At 44.5% G+C, this 25,134-nt stretch overlaps 1 protein-coding gene and 1 non-coding gene across 3 annotated transcripts in view; one reads left to right on the top strand and one right to left on the bottom strand.

The window, feature by feature from the left end:
* Positions 1-2,025: 2,025 nt before the first annotated feature.
* Positions 2,026-25,134, bottom strand: part of Leo1 (LEO1 homolog, Paf1/RNA polymerase II complex component) — a 25,596-nt gene continuing 2,487 nt past the window's right edge. The window contains exons 2-12 of one of the 2 annotated variants that reach the window (XM_055598814.1): positions 23,012-23,779; positions 20,769-20,873; positions 19,523-19,617; positions 18,538-18,683; positions 16,847-16,931; positions 13,194-13,288; positions 12,607-12,741; positions 11,409-11,544; positions 10,354-10,540; positions 7,201-7,298; positions 2,026-2,268 (exon numbers count right to left, since the gene is read on the bottom strand). In XM_055598814.1, the coding sequence (XP_055454789.1) occupies positions 2,164-2,268; positions 7,201-7,298; positions 10,354-10,540; positions 11,409-11,544; positions 12,607-12,741; positions 13,194-13,288; positions 16,847-16,931; positions 18,538-18,683; positions 19,523-19,617; positions 20,769-20,873; positions 23,012-23,779 (1,955 nt within the window). In that variant the 3' untranslated portion in view covers positions 2,026-2,163. The remainder of the gene's footprint in view (positions 2,269-7,200; positions 7,299-10,353; positions 10,541-11,408; positions 11,545-12,606; positions 12,742-13,193; positions 13,289-16,846; positions 16,932-18,537; positions 18,684-19,522; positions 19,618-20,768; positions 20,874-23,011; positions 23,780-25,134) is intronic. The other variant, XM_055598815.1, reaches the window with a different exon arrangement.
* LOC129670331 (U6 spliceosomal RNA) lies at positions 2,424-2,529 on the top strand. The gene has a single exon (XR_008719165.1). It is a non-coding gene; the product is annotated as a U6 spliceosomal RNA (small nuclear RNA).

Raw genomic sequence — 25,134 nt, 5'->3', positions numbered from 1 at the left:
TCACGCTGCCCTGGGGAGGGTGGAGGCAACACAAGGGCTCTTAAGCCAGGCAGAAGACAAGACAATGCAGCCAGTCCTGATGAGACCTGATAGACTAGGATCAGAAGGAAGGGGAGGAGGACCTCCCCTGTCAGTGCACTGGGGGACGGGCATGCGTGGAGAAAGGGGGGTAGGATTGGGAGGGGAGGAGGGAGGGAGCTACAAGGGAGATACAAAGTGAATAAATTGTAAGTAATAATAAAAGTTTCAACTCGGTAAGCCACAAACACACAAAAACTTAAATTCTAAGTTAGGGAAAAGGGTGGGATGGTGATTCAGGATATTTCTTTTAAAAAGTTACCGTATACTCTAATCATGGAGCTATACCTCAGCGCCTGGAAAGCAGTATTTTAGAGCTCAAACCACAGAGGACCCAAATTCAGTTCCCAGCATCTACATCAGGCTTTTCACCACCACCCGTAACTCCTGCTGCAGGGGATCTGACGCCCTCTTTTGGCCTCCTCAGGTGCCCACACACGGCACATACAAACATAAATGAAAATTTTAAAACTTGTTAAGTATTTTGTTCATTTTACATTAATTTTTAAAAAGTGCACGTCTTGCTGTAATAACTCAAGCAGGTTGACTGGAAACCTGCCCCCAACACAAATTCACGTCTACACAGAAACTGAGGATGTGACTCTATTTGGCATAGGTTCCCGTGGAAATAATCCATGAAAATGAGGTCATGCTGGACTTCAGTTGGTCCTCTGGGTAGGGGTTCTTGTTCTTGCCAGCAGAGAGAGTGCTGCACACACCAGCACGGGTGCACAAGAAAGCACGCCATGTTGACAAGCGGGAGTCGTGCTGCCACAGACAAAGGATTCTGGGAAAGGAAGGGAGGATTCTTGGGAGGGAGTGTGGCCCTGCATTCATTGTGATTTCAGACCTACAGATTCTCCAAAGGTCTGGGAGGGAATACATTACTACAGTTTTATTTTATTTTATTTTATTTATTTTATGTATTTGGGTGTTTTGCCAGTGTGTCATGTTTGTGCATTGTGTTCGTGTCTGGTGCCCAAGGAGACCAGGAGAGAACGTTAGGATCCTGTAATGGAAGTTTTGGTTTCTCTGTAAACTCAGTTATGTTAATGAAAATATGTTTTTTGTTTTAATCCCAGGTGTGGGATTTTAGTTTGAGCTTTATCAGTTATCAGTCCACAGCTGATAACTGCCTTCTCCTGGGCGTGGTCTTTGCCAGCTGGTAAGGGCCTGCCTCTTGTAGCACGGAGAGGGGCGTGGTCTAGGACTCAGAGGAAGATAAATAGGGGGATCAGGAGAGAGAAGTGGTGGCATGAGGTGTGGCAGTTTGGGGAGGCCAGAAACAGACAGACAGAGTGGTGGTTTGGATCAGAGATAGGACACACACACACACGCTTCATGGAGCAGTGGCTTGGAGGAGAGTACTTGCTGTGATGGAGACTGGTATAGCTTTCAAAAGAACCCATCAACCCTAAACGGCTGGGAGAAGAAAGGGGTCTGCACGCCCTCTCCCCACTAATCTTCTCTCTTCTACCTGGGGTCGGGGTGATGGAAGGGAGAGGCTTTAAGGAATCCCAAATAAAACAGTTTTAAGTAAAGACGAGTGCTACAGGGTCCCCTGGGCCAGAGGTTGCAGATGTTTGTAAGCTTCCCCCATAAGTGTTGGGAATCAAACCCTGGTCCTCTGGAAGACAGAACTCTTAACTGCTAAGCCATCCCTCCAGCCCAGGCATCACTGTTTCAAGCCAACATGTGGTCCTCTGTTAGGCTAGACCAAGGAAGCTAACTGCTGAGAGTTTCTCTGTGCTCTTCAAACTCTGTGTGGGAGGAGAGGGCCTCACTCTTCTTGCCCCAGCCATGCCAACAGGCTTCTTGGTGTGGAATGAGAGGATGAGTGGCAGAGAGCTGCAGAAATCCACCAAACCTAGAATCTCTAAAATGCTTGCAAAATCAGCCTGCTTTTTCTTTTCTTTCCAAGAAAAGCAATTTCTTAGGCATAGGGACTTGCTTTTAAATTTTTTTATTACAATTAAATTTTCACAAACACAAATCAATTAATCTCAATCAAAATAACTCATGTTTACATCATATTTATAGGCAAGCTGTACAATAAATACATAAAATGCATTCACAGTTTGTACTTCAGTCATCATCTTCTTCTTCTTCATCACTAATCACATACTTCTTATGCTTTTTGTTGGCTTTATCATCATCTTCTGCTTTCCTCTTTCCAGAAGATTCACCTTCCTGAATAGATAAAAACATTTACAGCCCAAAAGTCAGAACATTTCTAGGAAAGCTTATCAAAATAGCTCTGAGTTGAACAATTCTCTACTAAAGTAACTTAAAAAGACAAAAACAAAAATAAAACAAAACAAAACAACCCAACAACTTGTAGGCATTTGCTTCAGCAGCAGCACATATATAAAAAATTATAATGATACAGAAAAGATTACCATGGCCCCTGTGCAAGGATGACACAGAAGTTGTGAAGCATTCTATATTTCTACCAAAAAATAAAAATAAAAAATAAAAGTCCGGCACTCAGCTCCCCCCGCTTCAGCGGTGGGTGTTGTAGGCCCAAGCTGCAGCTTGTAATTTACAATAAAAAGACCCTCATGTGTTTTGCAACGGAGTCGATTCCTGTAGATCTTTTGGGGGCTCGCGAACTGGGTGCAACATTTGGAGGTTCCACCGAGATTCCAGGGCCCCCCAAGACCTCAGGACTGATCCGGAGGGCCTCATAATAAACAAACAAACAAACAAACAAATAAATAAATAAATAAATAAATAAATGAATGAATGAATGAATGAATAAATGAATAAATAAATAAATAAATAAATGATAGATAAATAAATAAGTGAATGAATGAATAAACAAATATGTAAGTAAGTAAGTAAGTAAATAAATAAATAAATGAATAAAGAAAGAAAGTCCAGTGCATGGTGGTGCCCGCCTTTGATTCTAGCACTTGGGAGGCAGGAGGGGGCAGGCAGAGCAGGAGGCTCTCTGTGAGGTACAAACAACCCTGGTGGTCTACATAGTGAGATCCGGCCCAGACAAGTCTACACGTGGGGCCCTTTGCTGCAAATAAATGACTAAATAAGTAGTAAAAAAAAAATAATAAACATAACTTTTCAGAGTTCAAGCCTAGCAGACTGTCTTGTACAGGGAAACCACTGTAGGCAGCCATAAAAACATGGGCAATGGGGTCTGCCCGAGAAAAGGTTAGGACTCTCTCAAAGAAGTTTCACCTGAGAAAGATGAACAGGAACACACACACACACACACACACACACACACACACACCACACACACACACACACACACCCACACACTTTCTTAATCAAAAAATGAAGATTTGCTTGTCCTGCCGGAACATTTTTCCCATGATCAGGTACTTAATTAACAGTAGATCCTTTTTCAGCACTCAGCTTCTTTTTCCTACCTAAATTTCATTATTTTAATAAATATCAATTTTTAAAATAATTTGTTCGGATACATTAAAAACTCACTTCATCAAGGTTTTTGAGAAAAAGATTTAAAGACATCAAAGGCCTATATACACAAGCAAAGAATCTTCTTAAACGATTCAAACGCATTCGCACAATCCTCTAATAGAAACATAGCTCAGGAAGTTTTCTAAAAAACAACTTCAACAGGCAAAATCCAGCTGTTTAAGTTCACACTCCATCATAAACTCTGACATTGGCTGACACTTCAGAATTCTCACAACAGCAGAGTTAAAGAAAAGAATGAAGCAGATGCAGGCTGCTTGCAGGATGACCTGGGACTGGTCCCTAGCACCACAAGAACAACTTCCACGGACAGCAAACAGCTTGAAAGTTGAAGTCAGGAAAGGCCACAGAGAGGCACACTTTTTTCCTCCCCTCCTTGGCTGGCCCTCTGAGGACAAAGTGACACCCACACTTGTTTCCTGCCTTTTTATCCCAAATGTATTCTATAGACTGGGAGTGCCACAGGAGGACTCAACAAAGCTATGAGCCTTCACAGGGACACAGAAGTCCTTTGCATACATCAGCTGGTGGCAGTAGAGCAAACCCAGTAACAATACTGGAAGACGGATCATGCCCCAGGATGTAAACGGGTAACCTCCTTCCCAACCCCCCAGCCTAGAGAAGACCCAAATCCTTCTCCTGGGCTCCCTCAAGAAAGGCAACACTGACTTTTCTTCCCACTGAAAAGTTTTGCAAACACATTACAAGCCTGCACATGAGCAATGTTTGGTGTCAAGCTTTAAAACTGAATCTGAGTGGCTGAAAGAACTGACATGGCACTTTAAAAATGTACAGCATTTTTCCAAAAGCTCTTGGACAAGGCACAGCAGCAGCCCAAGGTTAGGACTCTCCCAGGAAATCTAAAGAGCATGGAGTCCAGTTCATGGTCAGAGCTGAGCAGCTATGGAAGCCTGCCAAGACTGATTGATTCCCTAGAAGGACAAGCAAGCAGAGCACAGAACCCCCAAATCTACAATGGAGCCCTTCAGGATGACTGTATTTCAATGCAGAGAGCTGCCTTACCGAACAAGGCTCCTGTGCCACACATAACTAAAGCTTGAAAATGTGGCCATGAACACAGGCTCCTACAGACACGGGCAGCTCGCAGGTGGTGACAGAAGGCAGGGCAACTACGGGCGGGGGAGCCCAGAAAGGAAACAGAAAAGGAAAGGGGGAGCCAGGCCCTTCTGACTAACCCTTTCAGCAGGTGCCCTGTGACTGAGTCTCTCAACCTCTGCTTTCCAGTCTCCATCTGATTCTTTCAACTCAGCGTTAACTTTTCCTAGTCCCCTGGGGAACAGAGAACCCACCGACAGTCCCCACTCTCCCCATTTCACTGTCTTTTAAGGTAGAAAAAAAGGTTTTTCTACAGGTTTTACTACTTGCCAAAATAAAGGCACTGACTAAAGCGCTCTCCTTTACACTGTCCCCACTCAGGCCGGGGAAAGAAAGGCAGCGTTTCCCGGCAAGCCGCTTGTCACTTTGATCCCACATTCCTATCTGTGTTTACTTACAATACAGCAGCTTTCCCAGGCAGCAGTTATGAGGCGCTCAACCAAAAAGCAAACTCACAGAAGAGAGCTGACTTGCCCCATGGCGTGCAAATGCGAACTGGCAAGAATGGGTAGCACTCAAATTCAACAATGTAGCTAATGATAACCTTTCTTTTCACCCTTGGTTTTTGAGACAGGGTCTTAATTAATAGTACAGCTGGCCTAGCACTCACTATTCAACCTCCCAAATTTTGGGACTACAGGTATGAACCACCATGCTTCAGTAATCTAGACTCGCCCTTACCCGCCAGGTCTGTTCTAGAAAGTAGTGAATCCTGACACCTGGACACTCCCCAACATCTCAGAAGCACAGCCAAGTTCCTGGCTTTTTTTTTGTTTGTTTGTTTGAGAAGGGACAGGAGCAGGAAGGCTCCTCTCTGTTCCTGATCTGAACTATAGCAACGATGGGGGCAGAGATAAACACTTGCTATCAAACTGGGTGTATGCCCCTAATCCCCGCACTCAGGAGACAGAGGCAGGTGGACCTCTCAGTTTGAAGCCAGCCTGGTCTACAGAGTGAGTTCAAGACAGCCAGGGCTATGCAGAGAAACCCTGTCTGAAACAAACAACAAAACACTTGCTGCCAGGAAAGGTAGAAGGGTTCAGAGATTCTGAGGGTGTGCTGGGGGAACCCGTAAGAGGGTTGCTGTAAGAGAGCTCAAGGACTGTTGAGAGATGTATTTAAGTCACAGGTTCGCACTTTCCCACTCAGCCAGCTGCAGGGGAATCTGACAGGCATATTCTTTTACTAGAAATAAACAGTTCCATTGCACTTCTTAATTTTCACAGCTCTGCTTGCCAAGGATTAAGCATCTGCTTACATGAGAGCCCCCGTTTGCCAACTGTTCATCACACTGTAAACGCACTATTAGGATGTTAATTCACAACAAATATGTTGCAGAAAATGTTAACAAATTCTGTCTATAGCAATCTACTCCCAAGAACATCACAAAATTTTAAATGTGGCAATCAACAATAACCTAAGACCATAATTTTGTTTCACATGAGAAAAGAGTTCATAAAAGCCCCCAAACAGGAAAATATCCACTTCCTGAAATATGGCAGACCAGTCCTTAGAAGAGCCGTCTCCTCAAAAACAGAGAATGATGACAGGTGAAAGAAAAGAAAAGCACCACAGATGCCAGCAACTAAGCAGAAGCAAGAAGGCAGAGAGAAGCAGGGCACTGGAGCAGGCTCCTCCCCAAAGATACTGAACTATGTGATCATGAACACTGGCTCTTACACCTTGCAAGGCGGGCAGGACAGGAGACAAGGGCAAAAGCCTTTAGTGTAAAAATGGCCAGGACATAAGCCTAGCAGTTTCTCTGAGTCACGAGTTTACAAACTTAAACACAAAATTATTTGTGTTTTGTATTGTGGGGTAGGAGTATATTTGTACCACAGCATGTGGGTAGTGATCAAGAGACAATTTGTGGTAGTCAGCCCTCTCCTTCCACTATGTGGGTTTCAGAGGTCAAACTTGGTCGTCAGGCTTCGCAGCCAAATCAGCACTTTCATTTTCCAAGTGATCTAGAAAGACCTTAATCTGATAATACAGTTTCAGGTGGTCCTAGACAACTGATACCCACGGCACCTGGCAGACACATACAAATCAGCTAGGCCTGGTGATGTAAGCCTGTCATCTTAGCATTAGCAGGAAGATCAGGAGTTCAAGGCCTAACCTACATGAGACTCCAAAAACCAAACCCAAAACTAAACCAACCAACCAAACAAACAAACAAAAAATCACCTTCAGAGATATTAATCAATCTAGGTATCAAAAATCCCTGTGCAAGGCTGCAGCGAAGCTTCAGTGAGTTAAGAGCACTTGCTGCTCTAGCAAAGAACCCAACTTTGGTTCCTAACACACATGTCAGATGGGTTACAAACCTGTAACTCCAGCTCTGGGGGATCAGATGCCCTCTTCTGGCCCCTGTGGGTTCCCACACACATGTGCTCACGTACACAGAGACTCACACATAGAGGCATACATAAAAAATAGGACCTTTGTCAAGAATTTGTTTGGGTCTGCCTTGGAGTTCCTCGTCATTCCAGGACACAAATCCTAAGTACACAGTAAGCCTAGAATTCAGTACATGTGACTTACCTCATCACTGTTGAGTTTCTTTGCCTTGAGTAATCTTTGAGCCTTGTCTTCTTCTGAGCCCTCATCACTGTCTGAAGAATAGATTCTGGCCCGTTCCTCTGAAAACAAAGGGATTAATTACACTGAGTCATTTTCTCTCTCTCTCTCTCTTTTTTTTTGGTCTGTTTTTTTATTATTAATTATTTTTATTTTAATTAATTACAGTTTATACACTTTGTATCCCCCTGTACTTCCTTCCCTCCTCCCCTCCCAATCCCACCATTCCTCTTCCCCACCTGTGTCCCTCCCACAGTCCACTGAAAAGGGAGGTCCTCCTTCCCTTCCCTCTGACCCTAGTCTATCAGGTCTCACCAGGAGTGGCTGCATTGTCTTCTGTGGCCTGGTAAGGCTGCTCCCCACTCAGTGGGAGGTGATCAAAGAGCAGGCCAATCAGTTCATGTCAGAGACAGTCCCTGTCCCCATTACTATGGAGGCCACTTGGATAATGAACTGCCATGAGTGGTCCTTGGCTGGAATATTAATTTCAGAAAAGACCCCTGTGCCCAGACTTTTAGGATCTGTCACTGTCCTTATGTAGCTCCTGTCCTCTCCAGGTCTTACTATCTCCCACTTCTTTCTTAAGATTCCCTGTACTTTGCCCAAAGTTTGGCTATGAGTCTCAGCATCTGCCTCGATACCCTGCAGGGTAGAGCCTTTCAGAGGCCCTCTGTGGTAGGCTCCTGTCCTGTTCCCTGTTTTCTCCCTCCTCCGATGTCCATCCTCTTTGCCTTTCTGAATGGGGATTGAGCATCTTAGCCAGAGTTCTCCTTCCTGATTAGCTTCCTTAGGTGTACAGATTTTAGTATGTTTATCCTATATTATATGTCTAATATCCACTTATGAGTGAGTATATACCCTGTGTATCTTTCTGCTTCTGGGATGCCTCACTCAGGATGATCTTTTACTGAGTCATTTTTAAAGATAGTTATCTATTCATTCTTGGATATTCCTTGCAATAAATACATTCGGTTCCCTTTGTACATGTTCCAGAGGAACAAAATAACTTTTATTTGTTCTATTTTCCTGTGTGTGTGTGTGTGTGTGTGCACACAGTATGCATGTGGGCACAGGGGTGAACATGGTTGCACATGCATGTGGAGGCATGAGTTTGATGTCAGGAATTAGCCTCAGGTGCTCTTCCGCCTTATTCAGTGAGGTAGGGTCTTCCTGGGGTGAGTAGACTTGTGCGTCTGTCTCCCAGGGAAAGTTCTGTCACACAACAGTGATCAGGACAAAGGCAATCTCATGAATGGAGTGAAGACTTACACAAATGTGGCCCAGAATCTGGCCTCACCAACCATCACAGCTAGTCTGGCTAGCCAGCCTGCTCTGAGAATTTCCTGTCTATGCCTCTCAAAGCTGACTGACAGGCAGCCCCCAGTCAAAACACCCAGCATTTACACACATTGTGGGGAGCTGAACCCTGTCCTCATGTTTGTAGGAGTAACTAAGCCTCCTCAGTCCCAGTTTAACTTCTGTTTTAAACATGTTACAATGAACTAGACCTATTCTCTCCAAATATAATGAGGTACCAGCTCCCTACATCTTTGCTAGGTGAGTTCTGTACTAAGCTAGGAACCACTGAACTTGTCTACCTGGCTTTAATCTCTGGTGAACTGAATGTTAAATACCCTAATCCTTGAATGCATCTATTATTTTGCATGAAAAGTATTCATTAAGATTTTTTGTGATAAATTAGCATTGGCAATGTAAAGAAGGCCACCGTACTGGTTTCTCAAAATAGGTAGGTAAGATATAACAGGTCAGCAGTCCGACTACAGTCCTGCAAGATCATAGTCAGGTAAAGGAAACCTAGGTACTGGTAAACCTTATCGACCAGCAGCAACAAAGACAGGATGCATGGTCATCTACATCCTTATATGATAATATGGTTTCCAAAGCTCTGTCAGAGTGAACCGGGAAAGGGCTGGGATGCCGCTAAGTGGTACAGCAGTTCCTGACACGCATCAGGCCCTGAGTTTTATCCCAGGTGCCACACCCAACACAAAGCAGCGGCAGACCTCATTTCTCATTTTACAGACAAGGCAAATGACAGTCGGAAATGAGAAGTCACTCGCTCAGATCTGAGGGGGACACTAATGCACTACGCACTGCCGTCAGCACTGAACACACTCCTCGTTCAGTCTCTGTCCCACCTTCTGGGCACCATTAGGAGAGTGATGTATTCCAGATGACACCGGAGAAGTTCATCCAGGTTATGGAGCCTTTCCAAAGTCACTCTGTTAAAAAGTGGCAGAACCGGCTGAGCATGGCGACACAGGCCTGCAATTTCACACTCAGGAAGCTGAGGCAAGGGGATTTCAGCAGTTCAGACTATCTTCTCGCCTATTTTTCTTTTCTTAAGATACATTATTGACTTTATTTAATATGTGGGTGTTTTGTCTGCATGTACATCTCTCACCATGTGTGTGCCAAGAGGCCAAGAGGGCATTGACTCTCCTGGGACTAGAGTTAAAGCTATGGGCCATCAGTTTCATCATAAGAGCAAATATATCAGAGCTCTGTTTAGAGATCAAACAGGATATTCATGTTTGCCCAGGATTCAGTGTGTGCTGAATAAATGCTAAGCATGATGAACTAGACACTAAGAGGGGGGACTCTGCAAAGCTGAAGACCAGAGGAAAGCACCATATGTTCTCAACTGCTAAATTTCTTGATAACTGGCAACTTAGCTGAGTACGGTAGTTTATGCCTGGAATACTAGCACTTGAGAAGCTGAGGCAGGAGGATTGCTGAAAGTCTGAGGACAGCCTAGACTAGAAGAGACCCTTCCTCAAAATGAAAAACCTTCAACTGGAAATCAGAAGGTCAAGGGGTAAATTTGCATGGTGCCTGATCTGTGCACATGCCTGTAACCCCAGTGCCCAGGAGACAGGCAGGAGGAACCCATGCGAGGAATGATTCAAAACCAAACAGCTGAAAGGGAGTCACAAAAGGTCCTCCCTTTCCAGGACGGCCTCAAACAGCTACACAATGGTCTCATCACTGAGACTTGGCGGGAGGCACTCAATAAGACTGACTCGTTACGATGCCCAGTGGCTGGCAGTCAGTGCATGTGCACGGTGAACACACGGGAAGAGGCTCCACACTCACCACGAATGCCCCCTTTGTAGCGGTTTTTAATGGCTGCCAGGCTAATGGACTCCTCGCCTTCCTCCTCCTCATCGTATCGGTCAGGCTCCAGGTAGCTGGCGCTCAGGCCCCGCTGGTGCTGCTTCTCTCTCATCCGGCGCTGCTGCGACTCCCTCCTGATGGAGGCCCTCAGGCGTTCTTCTTCTTTCTGTAAGAGAGCAAATAAGCCATCTGCTATGGCTTGAAATGGACCCCAATTTCATGTGTGGGAACTTAATCCCAAATTAGCTAATTCATGGGTCAACTGGTAAATTAACAGCTGATAAGCTGTCACGGGACTGGCCATTACAGAAGCAAGTTTGCTCTTTCAGTTGGCACCACCACGGATGGTTTCCCCCATGCTGGAACATGGCGAGAAGGCCCTTCATCAGCTACTACTCCCTTGTTCTTGGACGTTCTAGCCATGAAACCTTTTCTTTTCTTTTAAATTTTATTTTGTTTTGCTTGTGGGGGTAAGTCAGAGGCCAGCTTACAATAGCTGGCTTTCTCTTTCTACCATGTGGGTGCTGGGGATTAAACTTGGGTTGTTAGGCATGAACGGAGTAAATTTCTTGCCTTGCTTTTTCAGCAAGGTTCCAGCAGTCACCAGGCTAGCCCAGAACTCATAATCCAAGAATGACTGAGGTTCTCGGTTTAATCCTTAGCACCACAAAACAAAACCCCCAGTTACTGTGCGGAACTCTGCTTTAGGCTGTCTGCAGATGGCTGTGCCATGTCCTTAACCTGCCCACTAAGTTCTGCCATGATAAACTGGTGTAGATGGCATTGGATATGTAAAAACTCGGGTATTTCAGTGACCAGTTTTGTGGACCTTTCAGGCCCTGCTGGGAGAGAACCTATTTCATCACCATCCCCACACCTCTCTGCTTGATAAAAGCTTAGGAAATTAACCTAGCTCGTGTCATTGGAGGGCAGAAGGAAAGTCCAACAAGACATGATGGACAGACGAACAGGCAGTTTGGACAATCTATTCTTAATACACAAAACTGTTCCAGGGTAAAGCTTAGGCGACACACCTTAATCATCTCTGTGCGCTGGCACTCAGGGTCGCGGCCAGCCATCGGTAAGATTCTAATCTTCTGTGTCTTTGAACATCTGTCTGCAAGTGACAGAGTCATCTTCCTGTGCGTGGCACTGTCTGTAGAGTGAGGTCTGTGGGAAACGAACAGACACTCCCATTGTTTATCAGGTGTATTTGTGAGCTGCTCATACCCACATCACAGAAACACAAAGACAGCAGCCTTCCTGCTCACCAAAGAGGCCAGACCACTAACCTGAATATTCTACTTGGAGGACTGGACTTCCCTGCCTCTAGCTCAGCGTTTCTCAAGCTGTGAGTCGTGACCTCTCTAGAGGGTCTAACGACACGTTCACAGGGGTTGAAGGACACTTTTACAGGGATCACATATCAGATGTCCTGAATATCAGATATTTACATTATGACTTGGAATAGCAGCAAAATTCGCTATGAAGTAGCAAAGAAAATAATTTTATGGTTGGGGTCACCACAACACAAGGGGTCGCAGCATTAGGAAGGCTGAGATCTGCTGCTCTAGTTCAATGATACAAGAAAAGTGAGAAAGAGAAAGTTTGATGACTGCTTGAACAGCACGACCACCAGAGGAGCCAACAGTCAGCTTCACGAGGGGTTGACGGACACTGTGCTCGGTGTGTCACCCTGCACCTGACTTATCACAGCTGCCTGTGAGATAATCTCACAGAATGAAAGTTGTCCAAGGTCACGAGTACAAACAGATGCCGGCCAGATCCCACAGCCTAGTTGAAGCATACAACTGTAGTGCTCCTGACAGACCAGGAAGGGGCTCTGCTTATCCCAGGAAAGCACGACTAGAGTCCCCTCAGGAGTCATTCCCACAAAGGCCCCCAACTCAGTGCCTTTCCTCTGACGCTAGCACACACAAGCCCTAATTCTCAGTTTGTCTCCAGGCCAATTTTACTGGGAAAAAAAAAGAAAAGAGGGATCCATTTGACCAGCACAGACAAGTACCTTGGGCCTCCTGGCAGGAAACTAACACACCAACGTTCTATTTCATGTCAGCCCCTTGTAAGCCTGGTTGCACAACCTGGCTTTTGAGGAAGCATCCTCATCCTCTGCGCCTCCAGAACTGAGACGGAGCTCTTGGGCTGGGTTGTGGAGTTCCACCAACCAGGGGCCAGGAATCAAAACCAAGCATCGTCACTAAGAGCACTTACCTGAAAGTGAGCTTTGTTTTAAAGACGGCCTGTCCCTGCAGCCCAGTACCTTGTCTTATGAAGAGATGGTTGTGGTCACCCTGCAGTGGGGCTTTGTACACATCAAACACTTCATTCCCTAAATGTAGGGACATGCTGAAGAAAAAACAAGCAAACCCTCACATATTAAAATCTGGAGGCTTTTGCTCCACAGCTTCACTTTACTGAAAATGTGATTCAATCACTGTTCCCTCTTTACACACAACAAAGGAAGAAAAACTCCATACAAGATGACTTGCTGGAAGTCACACCTGCTGTGACTCAGGCCCAGCCCCTACTATGTTCCCATAGGACACTCTTCCTCTCATTAGAATGCACCAGGGCTGAGGTGAGGGTTTAAGATTCTAAATCACATCATGTTTAGTTTATTGTCTCCCACCAGCCTGAAAAACCTCCAACTGTCATTTCTCTCAGGTTTTCTACGTAATCACAGGGATAACTAACAGAGATTCTCTAACAAGAGACGGCCCCTGAGTAAGGCCCAAGCCCTTAACATTCTTCTCTTTCCCATTGTTCTGAGTGTTCACTGCCAGGCATTCGGCACTCACCTTCCATCTGACCACTTGACTATCCGAGCATTGCTTTCTTTAATTTCATTTCCTTCTTCATCTCTGCGGATCCTCCATCTTATAGTATTTTCTACCTGTTTTAAAATACAAAACCTTAGAAAACAGTGCTTGTGGGACTTTCCCCCACAACACATGCAGTCATAAAATAAGCATATGTAGGTGAGTGACAGAAAAATGGACAACAGCTGAGATCCTCTTGGGATAAGCTAAGAACAGGAGAGAAATAAATGTAAGTCATTTTCTCTGCTGGACGGGTGAGCCAGGGAAGCCCTCTCCCCGCACACATACGGGCACTCATCACCTGCTGGATGGGAAAATGCGGGTGATTTAGAAGATTTAGAAGATTAGTCACTGCTGCAGAAAGTAAAAACTTGATGGGCCTTCCAGGAGAACACAGCGCTTTAAATGCACGGGTTTTCTCATGCCACCTCCTGGAAACACACTCAAATAAGAGGAAAAAGGAGAAATACACACTCACAAGGATTAAAAGAATGAGAACAACCCAGGTGCCGTGGTACATGTCTGTGCTTCCGGCACATGGGACACTATGGAAGGAGGACTGCGGGTCTGAGTCCAGCCTGGGCTACAAAGCAATACCCTGTCTGAAGGGAAGATGAAGATGGCAACAAGGAGAAGCAAATATTCCAAGCCCATGCGTCCCTGCTCCTTCACCATGTGTCCCCACTCCACAGGCTTTCTGTATGTCCACTCTCATGCCCAGTGGTTTGCTTCCAGTGTTGCCACTTACTTATTCCTCAGTAAAGAAGCAACTGCTAAGTCAGCTAAGAACCTGAAAACATTAGACATGACAGCGTTTCTGAGATAATGTCAAAATTGTTTCGGGAAGGCAGGGTGAAGAATACTGATGAAGACTGCGCAAGCTGATAGCACTTAAGAGTTCATCACACCATTCCTCTAAGTTTATGCGGGCTTAGAATTTTAATAAGAATTAAAATGGGGCTAGTGAGATGGCTTACCAGGGTAAAGAGGTATGCCATATCGCCAAGCCAGACAAACCTAGTTCAATCCCAAAGCCTTCCTGGAAAGAACCAACTCTAAAAGTTTTCCTCTGAGCTCCCTATCTACACAGTAGACTGTGAATGCTTACACACCACGCACACACACACATACACTGTGGCAAGTGAATGCTCACACCATACACACACACACGAGGAGGGTGCGGGATCAAGGGTGTGCTAGTCACTCCCAAGCCCCAGGCCACCCACTATCACCTAGGTTTGCCCATCAGGGTTGTAAAAAAATGGCAGACAAACAATTGACATGGGGAAATTGCCAGCTTCAATATGGCCAAGCTGAAGAAAACCAAAACGCAGGAGAACACCCTGCCAACCAAAGAGACCATTAAACAGGAAAAGAGGAGTGAAATTCCCTGAAGTTTCCCCACCCCAACCCCATCCTGTCATCTGCGAGGCACCCTCATGATGTGGAAGAGCCACCTGCAAGATGGACACAAGCCACGAGCTGCACCGTGGACCTGATGTCCCTGGCCCTCGGGTCTCTGAGGGGATCTCATCCACTATTTCACCTGTCTGCCCTGGGATATTATAGAAAATCATCTATATGATTAATGAAAATAAAAATTGAAGGAATTAAAACAATGTATCACTAGAGTGATAGCTGGTTTTGTCAACTTGACTCAGAGACGAGTCTGGAAGAGGGACTCTTACTGAGAAAATGCTTCCATAAGCCTGGCCTGGAGTAAAGTATGTGGGGCATTATCTCGATCAGTGACTGGTGTGGGAGAACCCACTCTGCACACTACCATCCCTGGGGCAGCTGACCCTCGGTAAAAAAGCATGCTGCAGAAGCCGCGAGCAGAAAGCCTGTAAGCAGCATTCTTCTATGGCTTCTATGTCAGTTCCTACTTCCAGGTTCCTGACTGACTTCCTTCAGTGATGGACTGTGACATGAAAGTGTAAGATGAAATAAGTTTCCTCCCCAACTTGCTTTTGGTCATGGTATTTTATTACAGCAACAGAAACCTTAAGACAGTTTGCTACATATAAATATTCAAGCAGATATATGTATTGTCTTAGTTACTTTTACATTGTTATGATAAAACACCATGATCAAGACAAATTATAAAAGAATTTAATTCAGGGCTCACAGATTCAACAGGTTAGAGCCCACCCATCATGGCAGGGAGCACGGCAGCAGACAGGCAATGGCACTAGCTGAGAGTAGTGAGCAAGAGTTGAGAGCTCAGATCTTGACCAACAAGCTCAAAGCAGAGAGAGCTTAGTGGGAATGGTGTGGGGTTTTGAAACCTCAAAGCCCCCTCCCAGTGACATACCTCCTCCAAAAAGACCACACCTCCTAATCCTTCCCAAACAGGTCCACCAACTGGGGATAAACATTTAACTCTATGAGCCTATGGGAGCCATTCTCATTCAAACCAGCACATGTACGATCAACGGAGAAGATATTTTGAAAGATGTCTTTGAGGACACACTATGAGGTTTCATTCTATAGGAATGAAGCACATGAAAATACTTCTAAAGACATAAAATCTCAGAGCCACACAGCTCGTTCCTGGTTTACAAAAGAACTATGCCGCCAGTTAACTGTAAGACTGGTCACCTTGTCTCAACCATCAGTAAAGAAACAAAGCATCCCAGGGATACTTTCAATCACATCCCAAGAGTCTGAAGGAAAGCTACCTAAACTAAACTCTGACACTTCGTACTCTGAAGCACTTGAGGCTTTGGAGCAAAACACTGATGTCTAAACTATGATGTCTACACTGGAACATAGAGTGGCTAAACTGATACTCAGCAATGCACCATGAAAGAAAATGGAAAAATGCCAAAATGATTAAGTGGAAAGGAGTGAAGAACCACCACATTAATTATTATAAATGATGAAAAGCAGCACAATGAAGTCAGAGACATTAAAATGGCCATGAGAAATTAATATTTCTAACTCCAAATCAATTCACACACGTTCTAAATGAATAATATTGACAGATGAGCTGGAAGTACAAAGGCAGTGGAGGGCAGAACAAATAAAAAGCCCAAACCATCTATCAGTCTACACCTAACAGTGGTATGATCTTGAGCAAAGTATTGGCATTTTTGATCTCCTCTTTCTTACTTGCTCTGCGTTTCCACCGTGGTCATCAAACAGCTTTAGGCACCTGCGCCACTAGAAAGGAACCATCTTTTCCAGTGTTACTTAGGTACTTACAAAGCTGTTGTATGTGAAGACAGTACTACTGGAAATGCAGAATTTGGTCAACCCTTAGTCAAGCATGTGGCTCACACCTGTCATCCCAGCCAGCATTCAGAAAGGAGGCAGGAAGATCATGTGTTTAAGGCCAACTTGGGCAACATAGTAAGACTGTGCCTTAAATTAAAAAACAAACAAACAAACAAAAACAAAAAATCCAAACTGCAAGGGCCTAGGTTCAATCCCCAGTCAGCATGTTGGGGACCAAAGATGCAACTCCATGATGTGTGTGCAGTGGCCCAAGGTTCAATACCCAGCACCCAAAGGACTCTGAAAAGACAGTTCACGTGGTTGGTAGAACAAGAGACACAAAAACCATCTTCAAAGCTCAAGTTAGCTCTTAGATTCACTCAATGAAAAGAAAAGGAAAGTCTGCACAGTACCTTCAATTTTAACCTGGTTCTCCCTTCTTCATCCAGCATCTCCTCGTCTTCAAATTCATCTTCATAATACTGAGGATCAAAAGGCCTACAAAGTGTTTTTTAAAATAAGCTATTAATCCTATTTCATAAAGAATACTGCCATAATGTGGCTAGTTATCACAGTCCATTATATCAAAAATTATATCTTTAAAAACCACAACGCTCAAATATTTTGAAGCTTAACTTGAAAGAAATATTCCCATATGCTAAAATGTAAAGTTTTGATGCTGTTATGTTTTACTTGAAATAGAGTACAAACAAGGCTAAACATTCCAATGTGTGGTGGCACACGCTTTTACTGCCAGTACTTGGGAGGAACAGGCAAGCAGATCTCCGAGTTCCAGGTTATCTGGTCCACATAATGAGTTCAGTCCAGCCAGGGCTGCACAGTGAGACAATGTCCAAAACAGAACAATTTTCTCAGTTTCTCTTATTATAGAAGAATAGACCAAAGAAAAGACCACATACACTGTACCTTCCTACATTACTTTCCTTGTGGGAGAAGCATGTAAATGAGCCAAGTGTTTGCGTGTTACTTTGGGAATCCCTATCAGCACGGTTTGACCATTAGCTTTCTAGTGTGACAGCATCTGCTACAGTGGCGGGTCAGATCTCACTGCTTCCCACTGTAGAGCTGTTGGGCTGTATGAGTTATTAAATGCCTTGAGAGACTTGGTGTCTACCCACTCGTAACAGAGTATCAAACTACTAACAACAGCCACATGAGGGAGTTTCCCTAAACACTAGGCCATGCTTTTTCTGTTGCAGGATGCTTGATTTACTTTTTCAGACATATAAATGAAGTTTCCATGTCTATGTTAGTCACCTTAATGAAAGTAAGCAAAACACATTCATGTTGGCATAATGTTATTATACACTGTATATAGTTCACTCTTATACTATTCAAATGCTGATTTCTCTATCCCACTATCGGGTTTCAACTCAGCCATGGCTTTGTTATGTTTATTCTAAGTATCTCCTGTCTCCAGTTTATGTAAACACACCCACCATTTGTTCTCTACCTTGCCAATACAACTCCGACCAGTCAATACTGAGCAGCAGAGAAAATAAGGTGGGCCATCCATGTCCAGTGAGGGGAGGAGAGAGGGATAAAAAGTAGGGATTGAGTTACAAAAAGGAGAGGTCCAGAAAGCATCAGGAGAAGAACTGGAGCCAAGCGAGGATTAAAAAATGCAGGTATGAAGTAGATCTGGCTGGGAAGTAGCAAGACTAGCTTGGAGGTTTAGGACGGAGTAATAACTAAGCATTACTGTGCTCAGGCTGATTAAATAAATTATAGTCTCCGCGTGTCATTATGTGGGTACTAGCTGGCTAAAGATAAATTGTCACATACTAATTGTATGCATTTATATCCATATTAATAATTATCTCGCACATTCACATATACCCACACATTGACTTTTTCTTTTCTTTTTGTTTTATTTTTTTTATTTTTATTTTTTTTTTTGTGACAGGGTTTCCCTATGCACCAGCCCTGGCTGTCCTGAAACTCTTTAGACCAGGCTGGCCTCAAATTCAGAAATCCACCTCCCTCTGCCTCTACCTAAGTGCTGGGATCAAAGGTTTGTGTCATCCTAGCTAATACCCACATATTTCTAACCAACACCCAGACAACATCTTAATTTCCTTACCTGGGCTCTACGCTGAGGAAGTTGGGCAGTTTAACAAAATATAAGTCATTTCCTAAGTCAGTGTTTACTTTGGGGATTTCAACTTCTATTCTGGTCTCAGGTATTGGCTCCTCCTCCTGCTGATCTTGAGGCAAGCCATTTTCATCCTAGAGCAAAAAGGCAGAAGGTTAGAGCTATGGAGACCAGGTGACAGCCCAGTTTAAACTCCACGTTTTATTATATAAGGGAGCAAGAAACATTGATTTTTATTTTGTTCTTTGTTCTGTCTGAGACAGGATCTCACAATGTTGTCCAGGCTGGCCTAGAATTCACTACACAGTCCACGCTGGCCTCACACTCACAGAAATCCTCCTACCTCATCCGTCCAAATACTGCGATTACAAGCATGAGCCACCACGCCCAGCAAGAAACATATCTAGATACTATGGCAGGACTAATGTACCCTCAGTCCTCAGCAATGTTCGCCTATCTCCAGAACATCTCAGGAGAAGCAAGACGAGCCTGCTGCCTCGGTACAGAGCTTCTGTGATCAGTTATCTTCTAAGCCTCCGCCGACAGATGTTCAGTCAGCCAGCACTCACACACTCTAACGGCATCAGGGAAGATTATCCACACATGGCGAGTCTCTGGCCAGCCTGGGCTACACAGCAAGACCCTGTTTCCAAAACTAAGTTTACAAAATAAAGAGGGAAGGAATGAAGGAAAAGGTATTACTGCAGCACACGCGTACTTGCTTGAACAAGAAAAACAATGAGGTGAAAGGTTCTCAAATCCCAGGTCCTCCTGATCTCACCTTGTGAGGTGCAGCACTCACTTCTACTCCTTAGAACCAAAAGTTTCCCACAGAATTAAGAGAGCCATTGCTCACTGTATTTTCATACTGCAATTTCGCTGGCAACTTCCTCTTCTTGCAGAAAGAGAGATCCTTCCCCTGTGAGACTTTGTCTCACTTGAATATGGGCCAGCTCGCACTACTTGCACTTACCACAGGCTGCCCCGGTGTAGGAGGCTTATCTTCTCCATCACTCCCTGAAGATATGTCATCCGCGCCTCCGAACAGATCCATGGTTTCATTATTGTCTTCAGTGCAAAAGGACAAATGCAGAGGGTTAACATCTGGTCTTCGCTTTAACAACTCCAGGAGACAGCGTCAAAGTGAGTCTATAGCATGTGTATGGAGAGACAGGCACTGTGGCATGTGTGTACAGAGAGAAACGGGCTCTGTGACATGTGTGTGGAGAGACAGGCACACTGCACAGGAAGCTCTCTTTCCTCCCCTTCTTTGCATCCTGTCCAAAGCCAGTTGTTTCTCCCAGGCTAGACCCTCAAATTTGGGCTAACATATTCTCTGTCAGAGAATATGTTACATATCTGTCTCGCCAGGGCCATCCTCACAGGCAGAATACCTCTGAGGCACCCATCAAAACAATAATCTGTGAAAGCCAGCAAAGCAAGGGGAGACACCACAGCAAGTGAACAGAAGGACAGAAGAGTGGGTAGAGAGGGCCATCTGTTTAACGTTGCAATAGCACAAGTCAGAACTACTGGTAACACCTGGTCTAGGATAAAACTATAAGACTGAGTTACAGAGACATGGCAAAGAACAGAATCACTAGACAGCAAGGCCAAGGTGACCGGAGTACTATAAGTTATATTATATTACATTATATCACATTGATTATATGATGAAACAGGAAATGACCATGCCTACCCCTCCTCAGTATTCCCCTTAGCTCACATCATCAGTACATACACGTTACCACAGCTGCACATAGCCAAGCACCTAGCAAAATCATGTCTGCTATAACTTTCACAGTAGCATCTTCCCTGCGTGATCACCTACCTGCCATTTGCAAACATGTCACAGATATGACCATGTACAGCTCCACCTTTACAACCTTACCACCGTTTATATAACAACCTCTTCATCTAACCCACGGTCCAAGACTGTTAAGAGAGTGAGAACAGTAAGGGCAGTCGGTGTAGGAATGTCCTTACTCAGAGTGAAGAATGAAGTGTCACTTCCAAAACCAACCAGAGGCTCAGCCCCCGTCAAAAAAGTCACTCAAACTGTAACAAGAAGCAGGTTCCTAACAGCATGAGCTACACAGAACACACAGAGCACACACACAGTCTTCCATGAGTCATGCAGTCTCAAGGCTTAGGAGTGCACTACGGTTAAAAGCACAAAGAGCTATAAACCACACCAGGGTACAAAAGAAAAGGGTTACCTTTGGGCACCTCAGTGTCACTATCGGCCTCCGAGTCAGATGGAATTGCATTCTTGCGCTTCATCCGTAAAACTTCATCTTCACTGTCACTGCCTCTCGCAGATTCTAGAAGAGCAGAATTAGGTGTGCATACTCACATCCAAGCTTCACAGAGAAACGGTGCAACAGTTCATGCTGTGTAATCCAGTGAGCGCAGCAATAAAAAGAAAACGGCGATGATACATGCAGCAATTTGGATTGATCTAAACTGCATTATGCTAAGTAAAGAAGAAAACCTAGCCTGGCCGAGACAGTGCCGGTAATCCTGAGGTGCAGGAGACAAACGCATAATAACAGAACACATCAGTAGGTGATAAGGCCAGGCAAGGGATGTGCCTATAAGGCCAGGCAAGAGATGGACAACATGCTGTCCTGTATCATAATGGCAGTAGCTGCTAAGTCTGCAGGCATGTGAACGCTAAACTGAACACAAGCAAAAGGGCAGAGGTGCAGCTCAGTCATAGACTGTGTGTCCATCTGGCCCTGCGCTCAACCCGTCCCAGAAGTTACAATGGGAGAAAAGAGCTGGGTGTGGTGGTGCATGCCTATAATGTTAGAAGTTCAGGAGCAGAGGCAGGAGGGCAGCAGACTCAAGGTCAGCCTGGGCTGTGCAGGAAATTTCAGGCTTACCAGGGCCAAAGAGAGAGACCGTGTCTCCAAAGCCAGCACCACAAGGTCAGCCTTAGCACATACACACTTCTGGCCTATACTAAACTACAAGACCCTGTCTCCAATAAATTATTCTTTTTTTATAAAGAATATGGATTTCTAAAAGCAGAAACTTTTGACAGAGAAGAGATAATCAGTATTGAAACTCATGATTGAATTATACACACAGTATAGAAGAAACGTGAACTTGCTGGAAAGAGACAAAGCTACGCCTATTTTCTGGCTGGTGGAATTATTCCCTTGAAAACTTCATGAAGAGCTGGCTGTGGAGACACGTGCCAATGACCCCAGCACCTGGGAGCTGGAGGCAGCTGGGCCATGTGAGACCGGCTCAAGCAAAATGAACAACAAAAAAAAGCAGATTCTTTCTGACCCGTTCCTGAATAGTCTGCCAGTACTATATGAGCCTTGAACATTCTGATAACCTCACGAAGAATCTTACTCTGAACTGGTTACTAAATACGTACAGAGCCCGATGCATAGGCTAAGCAGATTTATACCCATACTGGGAAATATTCTGCTCCCTTCTATAAAAATGTCAAAATGTGGTTCTGAATGCTCCCCCTGAGATAATTCTCCCTTTGTATTTAAGCTTCCCAAGATATGACCACATTGTAATTTAACAGGGCCAATCAACTACAGATTGAAGCAATCCATATTCCACTTCAGAAAGACTTCAACCTAAGTGTGGTGACATATATAATACCAAGAAATTCAATCTGTAAAAATATTTTCATGTTCTATATGAAGAAATGCGTTGATCTGAACTGACCAATCTGACAATTACAAGTGGGGACTGAGAGACAAAAATCAGGCAGTTTCTGTGCTCTGCTGTCCTTTGACTTCCACCCACTTGTCATGGCACACGAATACCTAAACACACCCACGACTAAACACTGCCCCCTCCACACACACAAAAATTCTAAGGTGGAATATGGTACCCTACCTCAGTACTACTGTATGAGACAGTTCAATGATGCCATCATTTACCGCAGCAAATCTGTCACATGATGTGTGCACATTAGTTATGCATGAAAAGTGGAACCAAATCACTTCATTATTTAGCTTCTCTAGCACTACAGATGGCTAAGACTGTGTCAGCATTTTCTCTAGTCAGTTAAAGAATGGAAGGGGAAGACAGTAAAAACAGAGAAATTTAGAACACACACACATAAGAACTAGACGAGGAGAAAACAAACATGAAAAGCAGGATAATAAAGATGGGAGTAAAAGGGGCTGGAGAGGTTGCGCAGTAGTTAAAAGAACTGGCTGCTCTTCCAGAGGATTTGGGTTCAATTTCCAGAAGCAATGTGGTGACTTACAACCAGCTGCCCACCAGCTCCAGGGGACCTAACAGCCCCTTCTGGCCTCCATAAGCACTGCACGCACAGGACAGGAAACACAGACATGCATGCAGGAAAAACATCCATCCATATAAAGCAAAACGAAAAAAAATCTTTAGAAGGAAACAAAAACGGACCATGGCTGCAGGCATGAGTTTGTGCTGAGCTACGCAGGTTCCATGAATGCTTTACCTGACTTCTGGTCCTGCTCCTCCTCTTCTTCTGAATGCCTTCGATCTTCATCTGAGACCTGTGGCCTTTCATCGTCAGAGTTTTGCATTTTCTCCTCATCGGACACCTGTGGCCGGTCTTCATCGTCCGAATTCTGCTTCTCATCATCATTATCAGAAGCTACAGGGTGCTCATCATCAGAATTCCCCTTTTCCTCCTCAGACAGCTGTTGTCTGTCATCATCAGAAAGCTGGGCCCGGTCCTCATCATCCGTGTTCTGCATTTTCTCCTCGTCATCGTCGGAGTTCTGTGCCTTATCTTCATCAGACCCTTGCTCCCGATCCTCGTCATCCGAGTTCTGCAACTTTTCATCATCTGACTGGTCACTTTTATCCTCTCTGTCCCACTTTTCATCATCTGACTGTGCTTTTTCAGAACCTTCTGCTTCGGAGTGATGGCTCCCTTCATCAGATCTGTGGCCCTCCTCCTCTTCCTCCTCCTCATCATTGTGGGCTTCAGAGCCACTGTGCTGATCTACGTCTGACGGCTCATTGTCCTCTTGGTCAGACCGCTCAGAAGCCTCTGACCTATTGTCTGAGCGGTCAGAGTGATTGTCACTGCCGCTGTGATGAGAGGCCCCCTCCTCCTCACTGTCATCTCCAAACAGTTCCTTGTTACTGGGCTGTCCCGAATCACCTCTTTCATCTTGATCACTCTCGCTGCCAGATGCATTGCTGCCAGAAACGCCGTTCTCCTGGTCAGAGTCTGAGTCAGACCCGGAGTCAGAATCTGTGGGATTTGATTAAACACAAGGTAACATCAGCAAAGTAAGGAACTCTGAAAGTCCACCGATTTGAGATAAGGCAAACATGAGCTGGCAAAACCACTGGGGCCGACTTTCTCAGCGTTCCAGAGGCAAAGAAGGTTCAAGAACCAGGAGAATGTTCAGTTAAGAAAAATTAGCAGGCTCACAGTAGGCACACTAGCCCACACCTATGATCTCAGCAACTCAGGAGGCTGAAGGAAAGGACCAAATCAAATTTGAGGCCCGTGTGAGCTACACATTAAGGCCCAGGCCATCCTAGGATACAGCATGAGACCCTGTTTCGAAAAGCTAAAATAAAATAATGTGTAACTCCTGTTGTTTTACCTCACCTAGCCCCACCCTCCACTGCCTAGGTCACCCACACAAAATAAGTAAATAAAAAGTCCTACATTTCTAGGACAGGTATCAAGTAGGAAGAGCAAAGAATGAAGAAAAATGAACAGTGCCTAAAAGCATAAGTATAGAAAAACATTATACATGGTACCATCAAATGCACTACATATGCATTATGGAGTCCTAGAGGAAAGTAGTAGCTAAAGAAACAGTGACCCATTTAATGAATTTACACATCCACAATTAATTCCCCCACACCTTCAAAGAAATCTTAATAATTTAAGGAGTTAATGAATGAATCATAGAAAATATTTTAGAATAAATGAAAATGAAAACATTACACCAATTCTTAGGAAACAAAAGGAAACCAGTGTTCCTCAAAAGAAAATGAATAGCTACGAACACCTACATTAAAAGGAAACATAACCTACCTTAACATCTTAAGAGACCCAGAAAAGGACATATTCAGTCCTGATGCAACTTGATGAGCTGCAGTGGGTGGGAATGGGAAAGGAATAGGTGGGGGAGGGGGAGGAACAGAGGGTAGGACTGGGAGGGGAGAAGGGATAGGACTACAACCAGGATGCAAAGTGAATAAAAAATAAATTAATTTTTAAAAAAGACCCAAAAAAGAAAATAAAGCGCAAGCCAGACATTGGTGACATACGCCTTTAATCCTTGCACTGGGGAAGCAGAGGCAGGCAGATCTCTGAATTCAAGTCTAGCCTGGTCTACAGAGTTGAGTTCCAGGACATCCAGGTCTACAAAGAGAACCTTGTCTCTAAAAACCAAAAAAGAAAGAAAAACAGACAAAAAGGAAGGCCCAAAACTAGCAGCAGCAAGAGAAGAAAGAAGGAAAGAAAGGAAAGAAGGAAGGAAGGAAGGAAGGAAGGAAGGAAGGAAGGAAGGAAGGAAGGAAGGAAGGAAGGAGAAAGAAAGAAAGAAAGAAAGAAAGAAAGAAAGAAAGAAAGAAAGAAAGAAAGAA

Source organism: Psammomys obesus, unplaced genomic scaffold (assembly GCF_907164565.1).
Source record: "Psammomys obesus unplaced genomic scaffold, mPsaObe1.curated_primary_1811, whole genome shotgun sequence".
NCBI classification, from domain to species: Eukaryota; Metazoa; Chordata; class Mammalia; order Rodentia; family Muridae; genus Psammomys; species Psammomys obesus.
Note: the sequence above shows the minus strand (reverse complement) of the source record. Positions and strands in the feature narration are given on the sequence as shown.